The sequence below is a fragment of the Euleptes europaea genome, chromosome 1 (assembly GCF_029931775.1).
Source record: "Euleptes europaea isolate rEulEur1 chromosome 1, rEulEur1.hap1, whole genome shotgun sequence".
Classification (NCBI taxonomy): Eukaryota; Metazoa; Chordata; class Lepidosauria; order Squamata; family Sphaerodactylidae; genus Euleptes; species Euleptes europaea.
Window position 1 is genome coordinate 118,134,079 of NC_079312.1, and position 26,902 is coordinate 118,160,980.

General features: G+C 43.8%; 1 protein-coding gene across 3 annotated transcripts in view; it reads right to left on the bottom strand.

The window, feature by feature from the left end:
- Positions 1–26,902, bottom strand: part of MYH10 (myosin heavy chain 10) — a 109,531-nt gene that overhangs the window by 31,776 nt on the left and 50,853 nt on the right. For 2 of the 3 annotated variants that reach the window (XM_056866626.1, XM_056866634.1), the window contains 15 exons: positions 18,302–18,420; positions 16,105–16,257; positions 15,568–15,741; positions 14,778–14,951; positions 13,218–13,332; positions 8,622–8,815; positions 8,035–8,156; positions 7,770–7,839; positions 7,521–7,681; positions 6,751–6,859; positions 6,525–6,656; positions 5,190–5,396; positions 4,910–5,047; positions 3,966–4,089; positions 1–172 (listed from right to left, as the gene is read on the bottom strand). In XM_056866626.1, the coding sequence (XP_056722604.1) occupies positions 1–172; positions 3,966–4,089; positions 4,910–5,047; positions 5,190–5,396; positions 6,525–6,656; positions 6,751–6,859; positions 7,521–7,681; positions 7,770–7,839; positions 8,035–8,156; positions 8,622–8,815; positions 13,218–13,332; positions 14,778–14,951; positions 15,568–15,741; positions 16,105–16,257; positions 18,302–18,420 (2,164 nt within the window). Of the gene's footprint in view, positions 173–3,965; positions 4,090–4,909; positions 5,048–5,189; positions 5,397–6,524; positions 6,657–6,750; positions 6,860–7,520; positions 7,682–7,769; positions 7,840–8,034; positions 8,157–8,621; positions 8,816–11,495; positions 11,559–13,217; positions 13,333–14,777; positions 14,952–15,567; positions 15,742–16,104; positions 16,258–18,301; positions 18,421–26,902 lie in introns of all 3 variants that reach the window. The other variant, XM_056866619.1, reaches the window with a different exon arrangement.

Consider the following 26,902-nt stretch of genomic DNA (forward strand, 5'->3'; position numbering starts at 1 on the left):
CTGGCAAGAGCAGCCTGCAGTTCTTCTTCTTTCTTGGTAAGCTGGATCTTGAGCTCCTCAATCTGGGCCTGAAGCTCTGCAATTTGGTCCTGTAGATCAGTGGTCTCGCCATCGAGTTTCCGTTTAGCTTTTTCCAGTTCCTGACGAGTCTTTTCTTCTTTTTTCAATCGTTCTTTAGAGGAAGAGATGCAATCAGTGAGTGTCTTTTGTTTTACTGAATGCTATTTCCACACTAGTTCTGGAGAGGAGCCAACTTGCCATTCAGGGACCAAAAATTAAAAGGCTGCATCAGTGAGAAGTTTGGCAGAATACTGCATATATTTGGAGCATCTTTAAAAAGCATGAAAAAGAAACTTCAGGATGGCTGACACCAGATATTCACTCAACTTGTTTTCATGGAGTGAACCCAGAAAAAAAAATAGGGGGTGAATTTCTGACCTCTTCAGCTGCAGAGCAGTCTCTGTCAAAAAGGCAGCCTACAGACACAGCAAGCCCTACCATTAACAAGGGTGGGACAGCAAATGGTTAACAATTGATTTTATACTATTTTATTGTCAGGTAGGAGTGCAATCATTTGCATTTTCATGACCAGGATGTCTCTTGGGGCATCTCATACCGGGATAGATCACAATGAGTAGCCGTGTTAGTCTGTCAACAGCAGTAGAAAAGAGCAAGTGTCTAGTAGCACCTTAAAGGCTAACACCATTTCTGGCAGGGTATGAGCTTTCTGGGATACTTTAAGAGAAGTCCCCTCCTAAGGAAGATGTTAAATTGCCAAACTACTACAAGCATCACAACTTAGTGACAACACAAAGATTTTTGGATAAGCAACATAATAAAGTCTCTTGCAGCACCATAAAGAGTGACAAATTTATTGTGGCATCTGTGACTATCACATGTGTTCGGTGTTACATTCAGTTGGTTGAGATAGATACAAAGCTGCAAGCAACAGAACGGCTGGGTGGGGAGAGTTGCTGCAAAAAGAGGGAGTTATTCAAAGGGAATACCACCCAAACTGTTTGTGGGCTTTGCTTCTTTCTTTGCTTATATCTGCCAACGATATGATCCACTTCATGCATCTGATAAAACTATCTCCATCTAATGAAAGCACAAGCCACAATAAATTTGCTAATCTTCAAGGTTCCACAAGATTTTTTGGAAATCTAGATCTTTAAAAAAATAGATCTTTGTACCCCACTTTTCTCCCCAAGGGGAACCTAGGACATCATCATTCTCCTCTCCTCCATATTATCACCACAGCAGCAAATCTGTGAGGTAGGTTAGGCTGACAATGAGTGGTTGGCCCAGATCCTAGTCCATCACTAGTGACAGTCCACGAAAGGGGATGAGAACTGCCCATTCTACTAATTCTGGCAAGAACCAAGATTCACCAGGTAAGAAACAGAATTTAATAGCTCTGGAGCACTTCTAGCACTCACTCATCCATGGTATTCTTGCTTTAGGGTTTTACAAAAAAAACCATACTCTTTATCCATAGTATATTCCTTATCTAGAGAGTTCAGTGTGTGTGTGTGTGTGTGTGTGTGTGTGTGTGTGTGTGTGTGTGTGAGAGAGAGAGAGAGAGAGAGAGAGAGAGAGAGAGAGAGAGAGAGTTGTGATTAATGCTGGTAAAGGCAGAAAAAGGCTGTGTGTTTAAGCTACACGTGTGGTTCTTAACAGAGGAGTTCATAGGAAAGAATATTTCCTGGGCAGTGCCAGGATATGGAACTTGGGAAACCTTCTCTTTCAGTTAAGCTGCTATCTGTCTCATAGATCACAGGGCTGAAACATGGAGTAACAGCCACTGTGGGGAGGGGGCAAAAATCACACCCATCTTCCTCTTCCAGCAGAGGAGCTCAGTTCATGGAAGAGGCAAGAGGGAATGATTTTGCCTTCTTTCTCCCCAACCTGCATGGCTATCACTCCACACAGATCCCGTGTCCCAAGGCTGGCAAGGACTGCTGTGGGGAGGGGGAAAGTGGGGAGGACTGGTGGCCAGCTGTGCCTTCTGCTGATGGATCACAGGATCCAACCCATGGCCTCTCTTCTGTTAACTCTCCAGCTGCTTCTAAGGAAAGAAGTGACACTTTGGAAAGAATGGTATCCATTCATATGTTAAGCTGCTAATGAAGTCTTCTGCCAGACAGGCATATGGTAACTTTTACGCTTTCCATGATCTAGCTACCAAATGTAAAGCTCGTTAAGTTGAACTGAAGCTAAGTTCAACTTTCACCAGGAACTTTAATATGGCTCATACCAGTTGTTAACACTAATTATTCAATTTCAGTCCATCTGGCAGGAACTCAAAATACCACAATCCTTCCATAAGCATGTCAGTTGGCCACAGTATTCTAAGCAAGAAACTATTTCCAAATTAGGAAACAAAGATTGGTAAATGTGTAAAATTAGGAATCCATCAGCAAAGCCAGAATTCTACAATACATCATGTGTTTTACAGCCAAAAATGATTATGTGTCTAATTCTAAGAAGGAGGTTACATATACAGTTGATACGGCAAGTATAACACTGCAGACATTTCACGGTATTTATTCTCAAAACATCATCAATCAGTGGTCGCGTCAAGCGCAGACTAGAAATTGTTAGAAACGTAACATGGGGAATAAGTCAGACAACTTTGTTCGGGAATGAGTTAGCACTTGTTGGCTATCCCAACTAAATATTCTTGGACTAATATATATTAGGATAGTCTGATCTCATCAAATCTCAGAAGCTAAGCAGGATTGACCCTGGCAAGCATTTGGATGGGAGACCTCCAAGGCATACCAGAGTTGTGACGTGGAGGCAAGCAATGGCAAACCACCTCCAAACGTCTCTTGCCTTGAAAACCTCACCAGGGGTCACCATAATCGGATGTGACTTGAAAGCAAAAAAAAAAAAGTACCATGCACAGGGATGCAATTTTTTTGAAAAACTTAGAAGCCAGTGGGATCTTTTAGGAGCCAAATTGGAAGAAGAGAAAGACTGAGATGGAGCCCAGGCCTACACATGCTGCAAACTGAAGTAACGGGATTCTGAGGTGACAAAATGGGCTATACCACTTCCGAAACAGGTGGGAGGGTCACATTTGAAATGCTTTCCTCATTTTAAAAAATCACTGCAAACACAAAAAAATTAGCATACCGGGGAGAAAGGTTTTACTCTAGCCCTTTGCTTGCGGTGATTATTAATGTGAGGGAACTTAAAAAACGAAACAAAAAACTCCCTGCGGCACCCTGAAGCAGCATAGTTCATTCTGTTAATTATTCTGCTGAATGTATAGACCAGGCCTCAGGGCACCAATGTTGATAATATTCTAGTTTTACAGTAAGAATAAGACAGTAGTAATTGTCTTACACGTAGCAGTGCACATGGAAGAAGGAATGACACACTTTCTGCTTTCAACAGAAATTCTGGTGCCAGGTCCCCGTACCCAATCCACTTAAGTGCCAAAGATGCTGGGCACAAGGATTTTTGTAACCCTATCATGTATGAAGATCTAGTCTTCCACAAAAGTTGATAGTGAAAGATTACCAATAGCAGTTAATACAGTAAAATAAATTGTCCTAGCTTCTCATTCACGGTGGGCCAGCATAGCAATACTATACCACGTCAAGATCGTAATCTTTGGACAATTTTTGTATTAATAAAGGACATATCAATCCAGACTTTAATATGAGTCTCCTTTCTGACCAGCCACACTTTTGTAAAGAGAAACAGAATGAAACTGATGTGCTATTTAGAAAACAAAGGAAGTTTAAATAAAGTATCAGATCATAAAAGATAAACATCCAAACATTTATTTTACCAAGAGCTGTGTTAACTCTACAGCAGTTGAGTGTTCTTGCCCCCAGAAAATAGTACATATACAGATGGCCAACATATGCTTATACAGATGGCCAACACAAGCGTACTTTAGACTTTTACTGACCATTCTTGTCATACTACAAATTTTTGAAATGTCTAACCTTCTAGATCTGTGATCATCATTTCCTGCTTGTTCTTGAGTTTAGCTAGGTTTTTGGCCTTTTCTTCTTCTTCAGCCAGCTGTGATGTACACTCTGCAATTCTATCCTCCGTTAATTTCTTCTCCTAATTGAGTAAGAGAAATTAGTTTTAAAGTGTATATATAATACATTTTTATTGTTTTTCAGTGTCTTAGTGATCATTTCCACATTTTGTAGAGCAAGTTTCCAGAGTTAGCTGTCATATAGCAAGTATTTGCAGCTAGTTAAAATGTGTTAAAATGTGTCCAGATACAGCCAATACTTAAAACAGCTCTCCAGGGTCTCAAGCAGAGGTCTTTCACATCACCTACTTGCCTAGTCCCTTTAACTGGAGATGCCGGGGATTGAACCTGGGCCCTTCTGCACGCCAAGCAGAGGCTCTACCACTGAGCCATACCCCCTCTGCATGACAGTATCATGGGACTTGACTAGGGATTGGTTTGGCAAGTCTGAATCCACAAACTAAGAGTCAGCAGGAGCTGACAGCTCACTAGGTTACAGGCAAACAGAGAAAAAGCTGTTGAGCTAAAGCTAATATATATACAGTATATAATGCCTTCCCTTCATATGAGTGTCTATTTAAATTTTAATCAACATAAGCTGTGAAAATACTAGATGGACTGATGTGTTGTTTACTTTAATAAAACCAGAAAATATGTACTTAAATGTACAATTGCTTCTCTGCCCATAAGCGAGTAATCACAGCACACACACGAACACTATGGAATTTCAGATAAGAGGTGCTGATGCAGCAAGACACGTCATTCCCATTCAGTACAAGCCATTATTCTCTGCCTCTAAAAAAATGTCAGGTAAGCATGACTCCCGTCGAAGTCAGAGTTTATACTTTGTGCCACTGCCCCGTTAACTAGCACTAGAGAGGAATGCTCAGTTTGGGCTCTCACCTTAAGAAATTTAGAATTTTGGTCCTCTAGGAGTAGAATTTCTTCTTCCATCTTCTTTATCTTAGCCTCAGCTGTTACTTTTTCAAGCTGCAACTTCTGTCGAGCACCTTCCTCCTCATCAAGCTGCTCTTCTAGGTCCTGAGGGGGGGGGGGAACCTCAACTGTATTGTCACTTGCCCACAGTTTTCATCCCTTTCAAAATCTTACTAAAAAGAGAACACCTCTCCAGTATTTAGGCATATTTTTCAATTATCCTACTGTTCAGGACATCGAGAAATACCTGTATGTGAGCCTGCATTTTCTTCTTCTCATTCTGTAGCCCCTGATTCCTTTCCTCTTCCTCCTCAACCCTGGATTCCAAATCGTGCAAAATTTCTTCTAACTCTTGCTTCTTGGCAGCTAGCCGGGCTCTCATCTCTTCAGCCTCGGCAAAGAGTTCAGTCTCTGCTTGTAACTGCTCTGCAAGAATATTCTTTTCTTCCAACAACTGCAAACATGACATAAATGCCCGTCAAATTGTTAAAGTAAGTTTCACAAGACGACGTGCTAATCTTTGGGAAATTAGTCTTTCTCAGATACAGGAAAGTTTGATAAAGCTCATCTCCGCCTCAAAATGATGCTAACAAACAGTGAGCATGAACAAGCAATCTCCACAGCTACAACCCGCAAAGCCTTTGAACAAGATTGCTGGATGAAAGTTTTTTGTTACAGCTCTGTGTTTCAATTTCCCCAAACCCAGGTCTTTTTTGTCTGCTCTCACACTGCTCAATCCTGAAGGAGGGGGTAGATCCGTGGCAGGTGGGGGTGGCAGCCGCTGCGGAGAAAGAAAAGGCACTTTTCTCAACTAAAATCAGAAAAAGAGGGGGGAAAGCCCCATTGAAAATTGCAAGGCTGCGCCACCCCAAAAAGTGGCACAGGCCTGCCGTTGCTCAAGGGGGCCTTCCCGGGGCGAAAGGGCTTTGAAAGCTGCTGGCATGGCTGTGCTGGCGACAGGCGCCGGCAGCACCCAGACACTGTGTGTCTGCCCCCGCACCGGCGTAGGTGCCACCTTATTCCGTGATAAGGTGATGCCAGCACAGGGTCACACCGGCTCCAGAGGAGTTTTGCCCTCCCCCCTTTAGGAATGGGCACTTATTCGCCCTTAGCAAAGTATAATCCCATATCTTTCTACAGTCAGGTGTCTAAAATTATTTAGACATAAGAGAATGGCACATCAACGCTACAGTCAGAAGTGTTCGATTTTATTTTTAAGCCAGAGCTAAACGTCAACAAATCACCACCCTTGCACCACCTTAAACCTATTGGGAGAAAGACCAAGAGTCCAGTAGCACCTTAAAGACAAACAGAATTTCTGACAGGATATGAGCTTTTGTGAGCCACAGGTCACCTTCTTCAGATATCTGAAGAAGTGAGCTGTGGCTCACAAAAGCTCATACCTTGCCAGAAATTTTGTTAGTCTTTAAGGTGCTACTGGACTCTTGCTCTTTTCTACTGCTATTGACAGACTAACACGGCTACCCATCGTGATCTATTGGGAAAAAGGCAGAATAAAAATTTAATAAAATAAATACCCAGGTCAGTAAGCTGTCTGCGCAGTCAGAGCCTGTACACAAACCTGCTGATGTTTCCTTTCCATCTCTTCGAGCTCTGCTTCCACCTTTATCTGCTTCTCCTTCACCTTCACCAGCTCCTCATCCTTAGCCTGAAGTTCTTCTTCCTGGCGAGTAACTTGAAGCAGAGGCTTCACCTGCAAAGCACGGCACAGGAAAATGAGGACAACAGGGCAAACCACTTTCCTTGCTGTTCAGGACACCACATTGGGGTGGGGGGAAGCTACCTACCTTTGTGAACACCCTCCACCACTGCCAGTGCCTTAATTTCAGATAGGCAGCGCAATTTCTCTGCAGGACTTTCAGCGCACTCAGCTGCTGCTGCTTCTTCGTAAAAGCCCTGAAGACAAATAGCCAAGGGGATTTCTGTGTCAAATAACTGAAAATATTTGGATCTTAACAAGCAGAATACAAGATTTATAAAAATATCATATTTAAGTAACAGGGAGCATTAATTTTTTTTTTTTGCTTTTATTACAGAAATAAAAGGTGGATTCCAGCAAGCTCTCTCCAGGATCAGAGGAGCATGTCTATTATCTTAGGTGCTGTGGAACACAGGCAGGATGGTGCTGCTGCAGTTGTCTTGTTGGGGGCTTCCTAGAGGCACCTGGTTGGCCACTGTGTGAACAGACTGCTGGACTTGATGGGCCTTGGTCTGATCCAGCAGGGCTTTTCTTATGTTCTTAAGCTGCAGTACCAAGTTTAAGAAACAGTTAGGAAAAGATTACAAAGATCATAAATACTTCAAATTAACTAGTAGAAAAGAGCAAGAGAGTCCAGTAGCATCTTAAAGACTAACAAAGTTTCTGGCAGGATATGAGCTTTCGTGAGCCACAGCTTCTTCTTCATATTAATTAAGTAATCATTAAATCTGAGGGACCATATGCATCTTACTGCAAATACAGTACTTTCAATTAAGCTAAATCTTTAACAGGTTTCCAATGAATCCTGCTTTTAAGGATTCCAGGGAAACATCTGTTAATATTATCGTATTTACTTACTTTCTGGCAAGGTATCCCCGGCATACTGCCTGGAAGAAGATGATGATGTCTGTGATCTTTAAGTCCCTTTCTTCCTCTAGATGTGCCAGGACACCAGCTCGGAAAAAAATCTTGCTCTGTCCAATTCTGTACAAGTTGGGGTCCAGCTCCAAAGCTCTGATCTGTGAGAGTGTCAAATCCATTTGGTTTACATACAGAATATGAAGAAAGCAGTTTTTAGGAACATTCAGAAGTTACTGAAGGGCCTACCATTCGCTCACACGCCTGCTTCCCATCCATAAAACCTTTAGGTATTGCATTAGGAGTCAGGATCTCATATCTACAAGTCAATCAGAAGGCCAACAGTTAAGCCATCAACAAAGACCCTAGTTTTCATTTAACATATTTTTAAACAAATGAAGTTTGAGGTTTCTGCCCTAAGAAAACTAACATGATGAAAGGGAAAAGTGGGCATAAATCAAATGAAAAGGCAGTTTTCTCAACATATATTTGTAAATACGCCCAGATCCAGTACCTCTGTCTAAATTCTTGGAACACTATTCTGTTTGGAAATCCTTGCCGACAAATCCTTATTCCTTCCAGGACACCATTGCAGCGAAGCTGATCTAGGACTAAGTGTGGATCCAGCTTCCCAGCCTAAAAAGAGACGAAAATCTCTGTTAAAGATAATTCTGGCAGTTAGTTTTATCAGCCTTTTGCTTTTACCCTTACTTGATTCTAAAAAAAAAAAAAAGTTAACTGCTCACAAGGATCAAGTTACTATTAATACTGGAGTACAGCATGAAGCCAAAGTTCTGTTATACCACCAAATACATGAGTATCAGTTACTTTTTGCTGACTGAACGAACATTTAATGCATCTTCTATACCAAAGCTTCTTAAACTGTGGGTCGTGACCCCATATGGGATCACGTAACTGAATGTGGGGGTCGTGAACAATTTGGCAACAGTAAAAGGTTTCTTTATGATTAATTATCAGTAAATGTTTGATTTGTATACCTATTTTATATAACTATATACCTGGGGTCGCGAGTGGAAAAAGTTTAGGAAGCCCTGTTCTATAGTACATATCAGACAACGCAGTTCTTATAATAACACTTACCCTCTTCTCATGGTTTGGAATGATGCAACGAACAAAATTTGGGTTAGTATTTCTAAGTGTGGCCATCAGCTTAGTGAGGGACTCTTTGTATAGCTGGCCCACCGTGCGGAACATGCCCTTCTTGGTCTTGTAAGCTGAGCCAAAGGCAGTCTCCGTCATCCCAGTGACTTGATCTAGACCCACAATACGATCCACTATAGATGACAAGAACACAAAATTAGCATTCTGCAAGAACAGAGGCTGTTCGAGAGAGGTGCAACAAATGCGTTGAGACAAATGGTGGAAGGTGCCATCTGTGGGCAAAGCAGTTGGCATGTATGGAAGCAGCAGGATTAAAGCAACACACCAGGCAGAACACCGTAGCTTTGACAATTATGGACCAGGAAGCACAGAGGTCAGCATTTCATTGTTTAAGTGCACCAGAGCCATTCCATTTTCATTAACAAAAAAAGTTGATTGGGAAACAACAAAGTTGATTGGGAATGACAACAATAATAATTTAAAAAAGGAAAAGCATGGGAGTATTTAACAACATAGCCAAAAATTCAAATTACTACGGCTGCAATCCTATGAACGCTTGCAGGGGACTAAGTAATGCCTATTGAATATAGTAGAACTTATTTCTCAGAAAACATGCATAGGATTGCACTGTAAATGTGTTAAAGTCTGCACTAGAAACAACCCAGCACCACTAAAGTTCTCTTCAACTGCAGTGTTTTCATACAAAACTAAAAGAGTACAAAGAATGAAGTACTTAGATTTTTTAACTTGACAGAACATGAAAATGAAATGCATTTTCTATATTACAAATAAGACAATGGAACCCTTGTATGGCACCAAGTCCAAGTTAGTGATTTGTCATATATATTAAATGTAACTGAAACTTCTAGAAGATATCTGATATTTATTAATACAACTTCTTTTTCAGGAACCAATTGGAGGGGGGAAGTGCCCATCTTGCCATCCGATTACATTATCTTGGGAAGAAAACAAGCTGTAGCCATCTTCAACCATGAGAAAAGCTTCCAACAACACCTGCAGGCCACATTTTGGCCACACAGTGGGACAGGAATGCAAACGAGCAAGCAAACCTGAACAGAGATGCAAGGCTGGGTATTCGAAAGAACCAAACACATCAGAAAGCGGCTTGGCTGAAGACTTCAATCTTAGCCACTGAACCAGAGATTCCCCCAAACGACAGACAGCGTCAGATTTGAAAATCTTAAACTTGTGCATTTTATGTTTGCCTTGTGTGCTTCATTCTGGAGATAAGTGCCTTTGTCTTAATCAGTAAGTAAGTGATTTGAAACTGAGGCACTATAAACAAATATGAGGCAAAATACTGACTATAATCTTTAAATAGCAAGAGATGTAAACACATTTGACACAGTATTTTATTTGCTCCAGCTAAAGCTAAAAACTTATATTAAATTTATGCTATAAAACCACAAAAACAATCTACCAAGAAGAAAAATGCTTTCTGAACTCCAGTACAGACTTTGTATTCCAGATTTGCAGCCTTCTTGTACTTTTATAATTTTAAAGCTCGAGTTTACAAATTGAAGCAAGGGTTGAACTATTAAGTCATTATATAGAAGCATCAATAGCAAAAGATAAACCAAGCTTTAAATACACAACCTACAGTTGCCAGGTCCCCACTCTAGATCAGCTAAAGGTTTTAGAGGGTGGGGCTGAGACTGAAAAAGTGAGACAGAAGTAGCCATTGGCTTTTACGCTTTCTTGTTCAAAGGGAGCATAGACATTAGTTTATCTCAGTAGACTTTGATTTTAGCACTCAGCATGGTTTAACTTCCTGTGCTCTATCTGAAAACTGCTGCAATCTACAGACAGGCTTTTCCCACCATGCCCAATAACATTCTCCACTCTCACCTTTGCTTAGTCTGATGAACAGATCTGCAGAACTCAGAAGATTGCTCACTAATCTGTGATGTTTTAACTGCCCCTTATCAAAGGGTTTATACTACTGGATCAGCATCACATATAAGAGGAGCAGACCAGCAACTTCAGAGAAAGCAACAAGGGGACACTGCTTTATTTTGGATCTATGCCAACAAGTTTAACTTTCATATGTAAATGTTCTGCAAAACGTCAGCGCCCAACCATGAAAAATACCAAACTGTAAAAGTTTTGAAAAACTTGTACAATGCCAAAATTTAGACAGTGGAAAAATGAAATAAAGGATTAACTGTTAAACCAACCAGTCAGCCTTAGATAACTAAGATTTCTCTGCGTGAGAGAAACTTGAAGAATTCAAAATATTAACAGAATAATTCAAGTTCAGAAGTACTCTAAATCAAATATGGGTGACATGAGTGTATAAGCCTGGCATAATTTATCTGTCAGACCCAAGAACTACAGCACTGTTCTCACAAGTCGTCTTTCAACAAGTAGGCATTTAACAGCAACGATACCAGTACTGAGCAGTTTCTGAATAAAAACATTCAGCATGCTGTTTGACATCAATTCTAAAGATGCAAAAACAAAACAAAACTCTGTAATAGCCATTAACTTTGTCTGTATCCCTTTTTGAATTGTATACAGACAACATAAATATGTGCAACTCATAACAGAGCTCTGAGGATTCCAACTTCAAATATCCAAAGCCAGAATACATTGGGTAAGCCAGCCTCCCCTCCACCCAAAATGCAGCTACTCACTTGCAAAGCTTCTAAAAGTGAGGCGCATAAGATGAGATATGTATGCGACAGCAACTGAATAGGTATGCACTAAGAACACTTGGCTTGCGGAGGCTAAGGTTAGGATGAAATGAAATGTTCATGCTGGTCTACAAGCAAGAATGGTTTCCCTATAGGTTCAAATCCTGCTTTCAGGAGGCCCAGCTTTTTCATTCACCTGGTGCATCAGGAAGACCAGTAACATTGTCATAGAAAGAGGCTCTCTGAATATTGTCAATCTCTACAGCACAGAAACGGCAAGAACAAAGAAGCAGATACACAAGACAGTCCCGTTAGTAAGAAGAATACCACTTAGAATTGCAGGCAAGCTTTAACCTTGTATTTACAGAAGCAGATAGGCCACTGTGGATCCCAGGCAGTTTATTCATCCCAGGGCACAGAGGCTAACTAGAAGATTACAAGGAAACATGGCATAAAATACAGATTTTGTACTGATTACTAAATAATTTTTTTTATACATAAAGTGCTTACATTATATTCTGAAAGACTGATTCACAGTATCTTCAATGTAGAAACACTGCATGCATGCATGCCTAATGGGGCAGTGAACCAATATCCACACCCTTCACTTACAACACCACACATAACAGTGTGGACATTAGAGATGCTGACAAAATTTGTACTTCTGTGGGTGAGAATACGAGTTTCAGCAGTTCTGAATGCCCATCTTAAAAAGAAAGGCTTAGATAGTAAATATGAACCCAGAAGAATTTACTCCTCCACTCATCTGCCCCGCCTGATGGGGAATAAGTGTCAGCAGTAACAGGCACTGGGGGGGGGGGGGATTGTTGCACCATCTCTCCATTATTTTTCCTGTCCTCCTTTTCTCTTCTCTCCCCTCACCCCTCCCATGGCTGGAAGGGATAGAATTTGCAGTGCCTGGTGCATTCTGTGAATGTCATCCATTCAAGACATGGGGTTGGGGGGGGAGGGAAGAAAAGGAGAGAGGAAAGGGGAGATACTGCAACGATTTCCCCTCCTCTCCTGCCCCCTTAGCACCATTACTCACTCACCATCATAAGGGCAAATAAGTGGAAGGTGATTCCCAAAATCCAAGCATTACACACAGGGAGTGGGTACAGATGTATGTGCCCTGTCCTTCAACACAACATGACATTTTCAGGTTGATGATGATTGTTATGAACCATTTTGCAGCCGTTGTATATTCTGGAATTTGGCTCCATAAATCCACTTATGTTACTTTGGTTCACAAATCAGTGTTAAAGTAAGTTAAAAGGACCCTAAATTACAACACTACCTCGTGAGCAAGCCATCCAATGCAAGCTAGCTTAAATATTTAAATATTAATGTTTCTGTGGTTAATGGCTTCTCGTTATTGGTAGACATTCTGTCATAGCTAATGCACAGATATCAGCAACGGAAAGAAAATATTTTAAATGTATGTAGTATTATATTTCGAGCTTCAAGGAAGACTAGTTTAAAGTTATAGAAATGTCTAGATAATTGCTCGCTGTTGTACCAAGGAAATCCAATTGCACTGCTTCCATTGCTGATTAGTGAAACAGCAACTTCCAACAACTCTGAACATCATACAAGGCTGAAACTGGTTTACCTTCAATTAGAGGCTTTCAGGAACACACCTAAACAACTGCGACAAAGCAGTACGTCCTATTCAATACATACGTGTAACTAAGACATCTGGTGAATGGACACAAAGTGCAGCTGCTCTATGTCACAAAGTGAGTCAATTCATACTGCTGCAGCAGTTCAGGACCATCCCACTGCAAATTCCGGCAGGAAATAACCGAGGGATCAAGCAACCCGGATGTTAAGCTTCCCAGGTACAACCTTAGAACGGCTGAATAACTTATCCACAGGGGACTCCCGCTTGCCATGCAGATTCAGAGCAGACTCTTACCATCCTTCCAAAGCTCAGCAACAAACTTGTCAGAAGACTGGTGCAGGAGGGTGGCCACATTGTCATTCAGAGGGTCCATATTCTTCATCAGCCACTCATCTGCCTTGTAATCTACCTGGAATGAAGAACATGGAAGATGTGCTAGATATTTCTTACTTGATTTTAGAAAAAAATCAGGGTTCAAAGCCATACAATACCATTGATAAACAAATGCAATTCTCTCTACAGACAATTTGAAATGTTGAAGAATGTTTTTGTGCCAGTGTCCTGGGCATCTTTGGAAGTGCTTCACTAACAAGGAGACAACTACTCAACCTACGTGGATCTGAATACCGTCATCTGGCCCACAAAGCATGGAAGCTGAATTTGAATAGGCTACATGCTTTGCCAGCTTATTTAAAATAGTTATGATCTGCATTTTGCATATTGTTGTCAATGAAGCTTTCAACAATGAATACTAAACACATAAAAACTAACCCCCCCAAATATCAATATACAATGACTTGTATTAATCCAATAGTAAAACAAGCGGTAAGATCTAAGGCCATTTATGCAGCTCTCTGGTTGACCTTAGGTGATGGGGTAGACTCATATGCGAAAAGACAGTCCTTTAAATACTCTGGCCCCAGAGCCTTTAGGGGTTTATTGGTAATAACCAACACAGCACATTGTGTACAGAAGTTAAATTGCAACCAGTTTAGATCTTAAAAGGCCAACAAGATACATTCTGTGTAAGGGATGGCAAGTAATAAGGGGCAATGTTCAAAGGCAGCTCCGCACATTGCATCTAATTAGATTACTGCAATCAAAGCACAGATTAACTGTGGCCAAGTGATACCTCAATTAAGAGCCACAACGGGCACACCAATCAAGTTGGTTAAATATGTTACTCACCACAGGAATCCAGTGCCAGTGTAGACACTGATCTAGTAACATTTAGAAGAAGAAGCAGAATGACATGTCATCAGCACACGGATGACATTTAACTCCAAACCTCTGAATGACTTCTCTCACATGTTACAGCATGGAAACAAGATGGTACCCCATAACGAAAATGGCCCTGAGTTAAGCATTTGTTCCTCAGTACCGCCTTCTAGTACTGGTTGCCCAAACAGGAATGCAACCACTAGAACAGTGCCTCTGATACCTATCTAGGCCAACTGATCCAGAAAGAGACTGTGGTTAGTGGTGTTGAAGGCTATTGAAAGATACAGAAGAAATAGCAGGGCTGTAGTCCTCATCTCTCTCCCAGAGAAAAACTTTCAGCGAGATCAACTAAGGCAGCTTCCATTTCAAAACCACATGGAAATGGGTCTACATACAGGTTGCTCAGTTCAAGCATGTTGCCCACAAGAAGACAATATCTACCACCGGCTAAAACAGTTCCAATTATTAAGGTTAAAAGAGGGGAAAGTGTGACTGCATCAGCAACCTTCCTTCTAACAATCAAAGCTACAGATAAAATGTTTTCATTCATTAGCTGACAGTTATATTAGAAGTGCACAGTCACCCCTATTGACAACTCTGCAAAAGGTTAAAGGAATTATATTGGATTCTTACCCTTCCTGCATAATGAATAATACAGAAGTCTGCCTTGTCTTTCAGCTGCCGAGGCTTTTGGAATTTGGAATGGGTACCTTGTTCTTGGACCAATTTTTCCACAAAAGTCTTGTCAGTTGCTTTAGGGAACCAACATTCTTCATCCAGCAAAGCCAGTACGCCAGGGGGGTTTGCCTAAGCAGAAAAAAAGAATTACAAAAAATGTAGAAGTTGCTATCAGTACCTATTTTAGTGTAATACAGTGCCAATTTTCCCTTCTTCATATCAGTGTATCTGAGGAACCACTACTGAGGTAGGGTAAAAGAGCAAGTATAAGTCATATCTTAACAGTAAACAATACAGCAAATAAAAATGATTAGAACCACTGATATTATTTTCAAGTAGCATCTCTAGTTATGGCAAACTACTGCAATATAAAACCATTTGCAATAACATCAACGCATCAAGACGTAATTGCCTTATGTTAAGATCTTAAGTGCTTTATGTTAAGATCTAACATAAGAAATGGAACAGCAGAACACCCATAGTTACCCACGGATTAGGTTTCAACATGAGAATAGTTTTGCCCTGGGAACATTTCGGCACGCTCTGTTTGTTAATAACCGGTTCACTCTAAAAAACTGCAAATCAGAAGGGCAGGCCTGCTGCATCTGTCACAAAGGAAAAGGCTTTCTCAGAATAAAGTGATAGCTATGCAACTTAACCTTAAACTTAATCACCAAAGTTTATGGAATTATTTATAACATATTAGCTGTGACCATCTGCTAAAAGCACAAGGGTAAGAACTTACTGGTCTTTCAATCAAATCAATACAAGGTTGCAGGTCCAGTCCAAAGTCAATGAAGTTCCATTCTATGCCCTCCCTCTGATATTCCTCCTGCTCCAAGATAAACATGGTGTGGTTGAATAACTGCTGCAGCTTCTCATTGGTGTAGTTGATACAAAGTTGTTCGAAGGAGTTTAACTACAGGAAGTATCGAGAAACAATACTTTAGTTTTGAAGCTTCCACTTTTGTTACAATTGCAAATCATACAGGTACTCAACCAGTGTACATCCAGGTATGCTTAGCAAACAAACAAACAGACGAACAAAAAAGCTCTCTTGCAGCGTTTGCCAACATTCTTTAAAAAGGCAAAAGGAGTGCCAGTAGGGAATGCAGCCATCCATGGTTGAGAACCTAGAACACCAAACTTTCAATATTTGAGTTTTCACAGCCTTGAAAGATTATATATTTCTCAAAAAACGTAAGCGCTATTATGCATGATGAACCTGATAAACATTGCTATACACAAAGGATGAAACAAGTTAGATATGATCTTTAAGTACCTCAAAGATTTCAAATCCAGCAATATCCAGGATGCCGATGAAGGAAGCCCCCTGTCGCTTAGTCCTATCCAGGGCTTTGTTGATACGGTGAACAAGCCAGCGAAAAAGGCGTTCATACGTGGCTTTTGCCAAGGCCTCCACTGCAAAGTCTGCCTGAAAAAAATTAAACCAAAAATTTAGGGACGTTACTAGAGAATCATCTAGGGAAAAATGAAAGCTGGCAAATACACTTAAACAAGAGTGGGGTTCACAGGGGAGGGGAAATTACATCACCACCCCCAAGTCCCTTCCAGTCTCCAGGTTCCTTTCCATTCCCCACCCCCCACCCTTCTCTGTCAGCAAACCAAGGCCCCTGATCTTATGTTGTACTTTGGGAAATCAGCTTTAATGTCCTTCCATGAGCATCGGGTGGCAAGCCTGGCACCTGATAAAGCGGGAGAATGCACTAAACCCTAAGGCCGATTCTCTGCAGTCGAACATGAGGTGGAGGGTGAGGCACAGCAAGGGGCTCTCTTGTCCCCCCAAAACTGGTAACTACAATGTGATAAGGTTCTATCTCAGGACCCTTTCTCCTGCTGAGAAAGGAACTCAGGGTTCCCTTTGCAGTCATTCTTAAAGTCCTTTACCCAGTTTACCTTTCACAGAAAAGCTGAGATTAAATAAATCTGAAATTTCTCCTTTTATTAATTTTGCCTCAGCTGCTGGCTGCTTATTGCTGGCCCACGATGAGAGGCAAAAGGAGGATATCCATATGAAAGGGTGGGGCTGATGCGGGGAATGGAAGGGACGCTTGCCAGGGGCAGTGGTGAAATTTTAGCAGTTTTCCCTCATCTCTTTTCTGTAACAGTAGAGTCCAGTAGCACCTTAAAGACTAATAAAATTTCTGGCAGGGTATGAGCTTTTATCTGAAGAAGCAAGCTGTGGCTCACAAAAGCTCATACCCTGCCAGAAATTTTGTTAGTCTTTAAGTTGCTACTGGACTCTTGCTCTTTTCTACTGGTAGTGACAGACTAACACGGCTACCCATCATGAACTCTTTTCCTTAAGAGATTGAGGACGGCAGTATATGACAACAGCCACCAGAAATATCTACCTTGTTTTCATGCAATGATATTGGTTTCAATACATCTTTCCTCCCCACAATCCCACAATCTTTCTGCTCCGTTTTATAGAGGATCGTTTCCTAAAGCTTCCATTTCCCACTATTTTTACCCTTCTTCTGTTCCCATCGGCTCCAGGTTTTCTCTTACTGTGTGTTTATTTGTCTTCTAGATCCTCATCATGCCCACGCCATCAGAAAGCTTCTGACTATTTTCTAATTTCTTCACCCCTCCATTTGCATCCTCTTCTAACTACTGCCCAGTTTTGATTCTCACCTTCCCTTTTTTTTAAAAAAGGCTTTTAATTGTAATGAAAGGTAGGTCCCCTGGGGTTTTATTTCCTCTTTTTCCTCCCTCCCCTTAGAAAACAACATTTGGCTCTTTTTGCCCTGGTTTTATTGTGCTTCCACATTGCCACCCTCCTTCCTTGCCTTTTCATGGGGGAGGGGTGCTGCTTTTGTTTCCCTTTAGAAGGATGGTATAAATTAGAGGAAAATTAGATTTTCTCATGATAACTAAGACTGTGGGATGGGTGGTTTGGCCTTGCTGATGCTCTTCTCCCCACCCCTATTGATATATGATCACACTTACTGTAACATCTGATTAGAAGAAGAAGAGTTGGTTTTTATATGCCGACTTTCTCTACCACTTAAGGAAGAATCAAACTGGCTTACGATCACCTTCCTTTCCCCTCCCCACAGCAGACACCCTATGAGGTAGGTGGGGCTGAGAGAGTGTGACTAGCCCAAGGTGACCCAGCTAGCTTCGTGTGTAAGAGTGGGGAAACAAATACAGTTCACCAAATTAGCCTCCGCCGCTCATGTGGAGGAGTGGGGAATCAAACCTGGTTCTCCAGAACAGAGTCCACTGCTCCAAATCACCGCTCTTAACCACTACTCTCTTAGATTAGTCTAAGAATCATCTTACAGTTACAGGTAATACTGTGGTGTGAATGGATTTTGCATCTGGATAGTGGAAAAACCCAGGACTACCAAGCCCAGCAGCGATTTAAGGGCCACTACACAAGTTGACCAACCACCTCCCAAGGCAAAGGAAAACAAGAGTAAAAAGTTGGTTGGCTTGAAGTGAACACTTACTTGTTCTTTGGTTTGTGCTTTCTGGACATAGTCCCTGCCAACTTTAATGCGTGGAGTGAGTATTGCTCGAGTAAATTCCATTACATTCATCCCTAAGAGGTGGCAGAGTTTCTGTGCAACTACAGTCAGAAACAAAGAAGCCAGTTATCAGACACCTCCGCTAAATTTAACATTAGAAGAAAGTGCTTTGGACAGTGTTTTCCCAACTGTCGATTTGTAGAAGCTTTCCATTTCAACTTGCCTATCTGCCACGGAATCCCTGCACAATGCACAGGGTTCTAGGGAATATTCACATTTAGTTCCCACTAGCATACTGAACTTCACTGCCATCTTGCACGAACATGCACAGCACTCTATGCTGCAATGGAACATGGACAGTGGTGGGTAAGTGTGCCCATGATTCTGCATCTTTTAACCTTCACTGGCTGCCCATCAGTTACCAGGCTCAATTTAAGGCATTAGCTATCACATACAAAGCCCTTTTCTGCCTTGGTCTCTCATATCCGTGAGACTGTCTCTCCCTGTACGCTCTGTCATGGCAGCTTTGCTAATCGGAACGGGGTCTTCTGCAGAGCCAACCTGCAAAGGGGCAACAACAACTGCCTGTACATGCGCCTTCTCTGTTGTGGCCCCCACCTTATGGAACGGCCTGCCTGAGGAGGTCACGAAGTCTCCCACTCTCCCGGGTTTCTGCAAACTATGCAAAACTGAATTATTCAAGAGGGCTTTTTTACATAGACAACAGAGTCATAGTGCACTAAATGTTTCACAGAGTTACTTGGATAAATTATTAGGGACTGTGGTCTATACTACTGTGTATAGCTTGCTGAAATTAGGATCCTACTATGTAATTTTTGCATCATTTAATGTGTCATGTTAATACTTATGTTTTGCTTCAGTTCTGTTGGTTCTACAACCGTAATTCCTATTACATTGTTCATTGAATGTTCCACCCTGTAGATTGTATTGACTCACTCTGTGATTCGCCTTGAGTCCAAGTGAGAAAGGTGGAATACAGATAACGTAAATAAATAAAACGAATAGAGGAACCCCTGATACACCAGCAGTAACCCCAGAATTCCTCCAAAACAGTATGAAAATAGTTACTAAAAACAAAACAGCAGAATTTCATTTCTCTATTAACTGGCATATTTAAGTCAGGACATACCAAAACAGTCTGTTATTGAATCCCTGCAATTTCATATACACTAAATCAGGGGTGGGGAACCTTTTTTCTGCCAAGGGCCATTTGGATATTTATAACATCATTCGCGGGCCATACAAAATTATCAACTTAAAAATTAGCCTGCTATATTTGGTCAAGCATTTAGCCAAGAGGCACAACCGGAGACGGCTCCGAGTATCTGCCACATAGAGTGACTCGCTTTTGAGCTCTGCTGTCCCCAGCTGGGACCAAAAGATTCAGGCAGGGCAACATCCTTCTGAGCTAGAGATCTGCCAGGACCCATAAAGGGCCAGACCAAATGGTTTCGCGGGCCTTATACAGTGTCAGCGAGGGAATGCAGTCAAGCCCTGGATAGCAAGCTCCGTGTTTCCCCCACACACACCTTTTGGTCCCGTGGGAAAGTCTCTTCAGTTTGGGAGAGAGGTGCTATAGCCAGAGGCTCCGATATCTCCATTTCAAAGTAGCCTTCCTATTGTAAATCTACTCTGATCTCAAGGTGTGATTTTGCCGGAACCCTCTCTCTCTTGAAGTTTGAGAGAACTCTGATGTTTTGCATTTCAAAGCCATTACATGTAAACAATTCTAGTGTGTGCATCCTATAAAGCTGATCTGTAAAATCTCCGTTGCCATTCTAACCTTAAGTTGTATAGACCACTGAACTCGTTTGCTTTCTAAATAAAACTTTTAAAAACTCTCTGCAACGTCTGGAGCGAAGTTTATTATTCCTGAGATGCAACGAGGTCCTGGAGTCTGACAGCAGGTTAGAATTCCCAGCCTTCTTTTTTATTTTTGTGTTAGGAATTAGTTAGTATTAGTATGTCTGCACAATCCTCAGATCCGCTTGCAGCGAGAGAGGACCTCCAGCAGACCGTCATTGATATTGAGGTTGGCCGGGAAGAGATGACCCCGGAGCAACGCCCGCCCGGGCCTACCGATGTCCCTGGGAGGCCGATGTGGAACTCCTTGCCTTCGGAAACCGGACAGCGACACAGGGTCGTAACCGGCGAACGGGCAGCGTCGGAATCATGGGGCGAGTTATACCGAGGACCGCTAACTGCTTGGTATGGAGAAGGGGAAGAGGAAAGCCGGGAGGTCGTTCCTGGAGAGTGGTGGAAGGAGCCCTCGCTCGCTCGCACTCCCGTCCTTACCGCAGAGGAGGCTACCCTGCTACGCGGACAGAACCAGACGTTAGTCCTACAGAACCTGGACCTGCAGACTCAGTTGGAGGCTCTGCAGAGGGACTTGGCTGCTGTTACGGGGGCTGTGAGGGAGATCAGACATTCCTCGCAGCAACCCCAAGCGAGCTCGCGGCCCACTACGGAACCACTCATCTGTGGGGAGGCACCCATGCCCAGACGCCCTACTGCTAGGGATCTTAAAGTGTCCTTCGACGGATCCAGCGTACAGCTGCCCCACTTCCTACTCCAAGTCTCCGGCTTCATGAAGGACCAAGGAGAGACTTTTGCCTTGGAGGAAGCTCGGGTCAGGTACATGATCAGCCTTCTGGAGAAGGAGGCGGTAGAATGGGCAGTGACGGTGGTAGAAACTATGCCCAGGGTCTTGAAATCCTTGGAGGAGTTTTTGTCTGCTCTGCGATGCCGTTTTGAGGATCCCCATAGGGGGGAGAAGGCGAAGATCACCATGCGGCATTTGTGACAGGGGACCCGCTCAGTGAGTGAGTACGCACAGGACTTTTTATCCCTATCATGCAAGATATGGGAGTGGAGCGAAGCCACCAAGGTCCAGCACTTCTGCGAAGGACTACGCTGGGAAGTGCTGGACGGCTGCTTAACCTTGGGAGACCCTGAGTCAGTAGAGGAATGGATAAATTTGGCGGCTTTGGTGGAGAATCGCAAGCTGACCCTCCAGTTCTGCAAGGATCGTCCGTCAAAGGCGACCCCCGTAGCTCCCGCAAGAGGGGACAACGCAGCGGACCTGCGGCGCGAGGGAAGACATCGAGGGGTCTCCAGTCTCGACAGGGCGCGCCGTTTCAGAGAAGGGGCTTGTCTCCAGTGCAGGAAGATGGGTCATTTTGCGGCGAAGTGTACCAGCGCGTCGACAGAGGGGGCAAGCACCCGAACAGCCCGAGAGCAGGAGGCGACACCACCTCGGACCCTGGAGCGTAAGAGAGTGGAGGGGACAACCGGTCGCCGCAGAATGGCAGCCCTGCAGGCAGAATCCTCATCGGATCCACGCAACCTTCGTATTCGGGATATTTACAGAGATCCCTCGCCGGCAAAAAACAAGGACGGCCTTCTGTGAGCGAGCCGGCACGGAGGGCACCCTCGGAAGAAACCAAACCGGCTCCGAGTAGGGTGAGTGATCAGGGGGAAACGCTGCTACCTGTTGTGTTACGAAACCCCCGGGGAGGGGAACCTGTGGCTGTAGTTGCTATCCTGGACCTTGATTGATCAGGCTGTGGTAGAACGCCTGAAAATTGGGACTCGAGAACTGGACCAGCCTTTACATTTCCATCAAATGGATGGAAGTGATCTGTGAGGGGGTCCGGTCCATTTGCGTACTCGTAAGGTGTTGTTGGGGGTGGGAGACCACTGGGAACAGATCCACTTCACTGTAGTCCCTAAGATTTCCTACCCAGTGGTTCTCGGTAACAACTGGTTGGCGGGTCACAACCCGAGCATTGATTGGGAACAAAGGCGGGTTGTATTTGGACCCCCCCAGTGCGAGAGACGCGGCCGGGACAACTTGCCCGGAGGAGAGGGGGGTAATGCTGCCGCGCTGGAGGCACACACACTACCCCTGGAGTACAGTGACTTTGCTGATGTGTTTGAGGGGACGGACTGTGACTTGTTACCCCCTCACCGCACGACGGACTGTGCCATCGAACTGATTAAAGACATTAAGCCATCCAAAGCCCGAGTTTATCCCATGAGTCCCCAAGAGAAGGCGGTACTGCGGGAATTCTTGGACAAGAACTTGGAGCAGGGATTCATACGGCCGTCCAAGGCTGCGTTTCCTTCTCCCTGCTTCTTTGTGAAGAAGAAGGGAACCTCTGATCTCAGACTGTGTGTAGACTATAGGGGGCTTAACGTGATTACAGAGACTAACGCCTATCCCATTCCCTTAATTCCGGACCTCCTGAGTACTCTCCAGGAGGGTTGTGTATTCTCGAAACTTGACCTGGCAGAAGCCTACTACCGGGTCCGGATTAAGGAGGGGGACGAAGCAAAGACAGCCTTTTCTTGTTGTTATGGTTTGTTTGAATTTTTGGTCATGCCGTTTGGTCTGTCTGGGGTACCGTCGTGCTTCATGCAATTAATTAATGAGATCCTGCAAGATCTACTGTTTAAAGGGGTAATAGTTTATTTGGACGATATTCTGATTTACTCCAGGGACCCCAAAGAACACAGAGAGTTGGTGCGGGAGGTTTTGCGTCATTTAAGGGAGAACCATTTGTATGCTAAGCTGTCGAAATGTGCGTTCAATCAGGACCAGTTGTCTTTTCTCGGATATGTTGTATCCCCCCAAGGGTTGATCATGGACCCCGAGAAGGTTCAGGCGGTATGGGAGTGGGAACCCCCCAGAACTCGCAAACAGGTTCAGCAATTCTTGGGGTTCGCTAATTTTTACAGAAGTTTAATCTAGGATTTTGCCCAAATAGCCGTACCAATCACCGATTTGCTTAAAACCAAAGGGAAGGGGCAAGAGGCCACCTTTGCACAGTACCAGGTGCCTTGGACTGACCGGTGTCAGGTGGCTTTTGAGACTCTTAAGGAACGCTTTACCTCCGAACCCGTGCTGGCTCACCCAGATTGTTCCAGGCAATTTACCCTTCAGGTAGACGCCTCTGAGAAGGCGATGGGAGGGGCACTCCTTCAGAGGGATGACCAAGGGAGGCTTAAACCCTGTGCATATTTTTCCAAGAAATTCTCTGGGCCGGAGCTCAACTGGCCGATTGGAGAGAAGGAGGTCATGGCAATTAAGCATGCCCTCACGGTTTGGCGGCAGTTCCTGGAGGGGGTGGCCGAACCTTTTGAGGTCTGGATGGACCATTGGAATCTTGAGGCTATTTTGGGTCAGCGAAAGCTGTCCGCCAAACAGCTACGCTGGGCAGACTTTTTCTCCAAATTTCGTTTCACCATTAAACACATGCCCGGGAAGGAAAACTGCCTAGCTGACTGACTATCCCGAATGCCGCAATATGAATGTAAAGTCGAGCGGCCGGTGGGTTCTTTTTTTACACGGGAACACCTGGGTTTGACTCCGGAAGGGAATAGCGCCGGAGTTCTGACCAGAGCCCAAACCTGCGCTGCAGCAGAAGGGTCAACCCCAAGTCCCTCTCGAGAGGAGGCCGCTCCTGTCTCCTCACCCCCGCCGCCCCCGGGGATCTTCCGAATACAGTCTCTGGGGAGGGGGGGAATCCCCTCAGCAAGAGCAGGAGAACAGGGCTAAGGAGCCGGTTCCAGTCTCCTCTCAAAAGTCGGATGCTGCTGTCTCCCGCTTCTGGGCAGTTCCGGAGAACCTCCCCAAAGCCGTCAAGAGGAGGTGAGGGGAAGCTCTTCGGCGGGAGCGGTGGAGAGAGTCTCTCCCAACTCTGGCGACGGACGAGAATGGTACCCATAAGGACAAACACTACGTCCCCCTGGAGCTGCGGCGAGAGGTATTGGAATGGAGCCACAGTTCCAAAGGGGGGGGCATTTCGGGTTCGTGAAATCCTTGCACCCAGTAAGAAGGCAGTTCTGGTGGCCGGGGATGCGCCAGGACATCGATGTGTTCATTAAATTTTGTTCTGTGTGTGCGACAAGCAAGCGCTTGATGGGGAAGCCCCCGGGATTGCTAAAGCCCCTAGAGACTCCAGAGGCACCCTGGTGGGTGATTGGGATGGATTTCATAACCGACCTCCCATCTAGCCAGGGAAAGACGGTTCTGTGGGTGGTCACGGATCTCTTCTATAAGCAAGTCCATCTCGTTCCGTGCGAAGGAATGCCATCTGCACACAAACTGGCTTGCTTGTTTGTACACCACATCTTCAGACTGCACAGCTTTCCACGGAAGGTCATGAGTGACAGGGGGTCCGTGTTCGTGTCTAAATTCTGGAAAGCGTTTTTAGGACTTGTGGGCGTACAACTGGGGTTGTCTTCAGCCTATCACTCGCAGACGGATGGGCAGACCGAAAGGGTTAATGCGGTGGTAGAATGTTACTTGCGTTCTTTTGTAAATTACCACCAAGACAATTGGGTCGATCTGCTGCCTTTGGGGGAGTATGCCTACAATAACTCGGTACACTCTGCGACCGGTATAAGCCCGTTCAAAGCGGTCTACGGGATGGATTTCGGACCCCCGAGGTGTCAGTGTGGGCTAACACAGTGAGGAACACTTGGCCCTGGCTTGTAAAAAACTTGGAACAGGCGAAGGACAGGTACAAGGCGCAAGCTGACAAACACAGGGCGCCACAGTGGGAGTTGAAGGTCTGAGAGAAATTGTACCTCTCCACCAAGAACCTCAGGTCTTTACGCCCGTGCAGGAAACTGAGTCAAAAATTTGTGGGGCTGTTCCCAATCTCCAGGGTTATCAATGAGGTTACAGTGGAGTTGGAACTGCCAAAAACCTTACAGGGGGTGCACCCGGTGTTTCATGTGAGTCTGTTAAAACCCTTTCTACCGGCGCCTGGATGGCACCCCAAACCCGCAGCTGCGACCCCGATCATGGTGCAAGGGGAACAGCACTTTGAGGTCTCCAAGGTATTAGACTCTCGGGTGCAGAGGGGCAGCTGGAGTATCTCGTACATTGGAAACATCTGAATTCCAGTCACAATGAGTGGGTGTCCGCTGTACACATACAAGCCCCCACCCTAGTAGCGGATTTCCATCGCCACTACCCCGCCAAACCGAGAAACCCCGGGGGGGGGTGTCTTTGGGGAGGTGGAGTGTCAGCGAGGGCATGCAGTCGAACCCTGGATAGCAAGCTCCGTGTTTCCCCCCACACACACCTTTTGGTCCCTTGTGAAAGTCTCTTCAGTTTGGGAGAGAGGTGCTATAGCCAGAGGCTCCGATATCTCCATTTCAAAGTAGCCTTCCTATTGTAAATCTACTCTGATCTCAAGGTGTGATTTTGCCGGAACCCTCTCTCTCTTGAAGTTTGAGAGAACTCTGATGTTTTGCATTTCAAAGCCATTACATGTAAACAATTCTAGTGTGTGCATCCTATAAAACTGATCTGTAAAATCTCCGTTGCCATTCTAACCTTAAGTTGTATAGACCACTGAACTCGTTTGCTTTCTAAATAAAACTTTTAAAAACTCTCTGCAACGTCTGGAGCGAAGTTTATTATTCCTGAGATGCAACGAGGTCCTGGAGTCTGACATACGGCCCCCGGGCCTTACGTTCCCCACCCCTGCACTAAATATTATTATGCTTGGTCTAGTCAGAGCATGTGTTTTTTTTTAACCAAAATTAGTGAACCCCCTTCTCTGACCACAAAGCAAGTCATGTCCTGCCCATGTGTTAGGAGGAACATTCAGCATCTTGCTAACTAGATCTTGCTAACTACTATTTTTTCTTCTCCCCTTAGAGCTCATCTAAAGACACAAACAGGGCAACAAATCAAATATGCAAGGTTTTAAACTGTGATAAACGCCTTTTCCAAAAGGGAATCAAATAGCAAATTAGGCAGGCAAGAGAAGACTTAATTAATGCCATCAGAATATATTTTCTTCCTTTGTTACACAGGGTCACTAACATCTAGTATTAAATGATAAAGCTAATCCTATGTACATCACCCTGTCCTTTCAACAATCAGATTTTCTAAATATAACATTTACACTCTCCTTTTCTGCTGCCAAGTTGTGCCTGGCTCTGGGATCACTCTCCCTGGCAGCATAACCATTATACAGACCCAAGCAAAATAAACCAATTTAAATGCACATACCAGTTTTAAAGTCTTTGCTGATAAGCTCTTAATGAGGTCACAGTTCAAATACTTTTTCAACGTTAGAGAGAACAGAAAATACCTTAACACCGTCCAGGGAATTCTACAAATAGTATTTTTTTAAAGTAGTTGTACAGTTTATGAAAAGTCTCAGTACCTCAGTCCCTAAATGCTGGGTGTTACTGTTGTAGTAAAACGAAAGAGGTTGAGCTAGATGCTACATAAAATATAAGCAAATAAATCATTTTTTATTATATTGTGTATCAATACATGTTAAAAACACTGGGCCTACAATGCAGGCTACCTAAAATGCATGCACAAATATGCATTTTAGGTAGCCTGCATTGTAGGCCCAGTGTTTTTAACATATATTGGTACACAATATAATAAAAAATGATTTATTTGCTTATATTTTATGTAGCATCTAGCTCAACCTCTTTCGTTTCCTTTGACTCCCAGGTTGAGTTTCTTTCCCCCCCTTTTTTCAGCCGTGTTACTGTTGTAACCATACCCACCAATAACAGGTA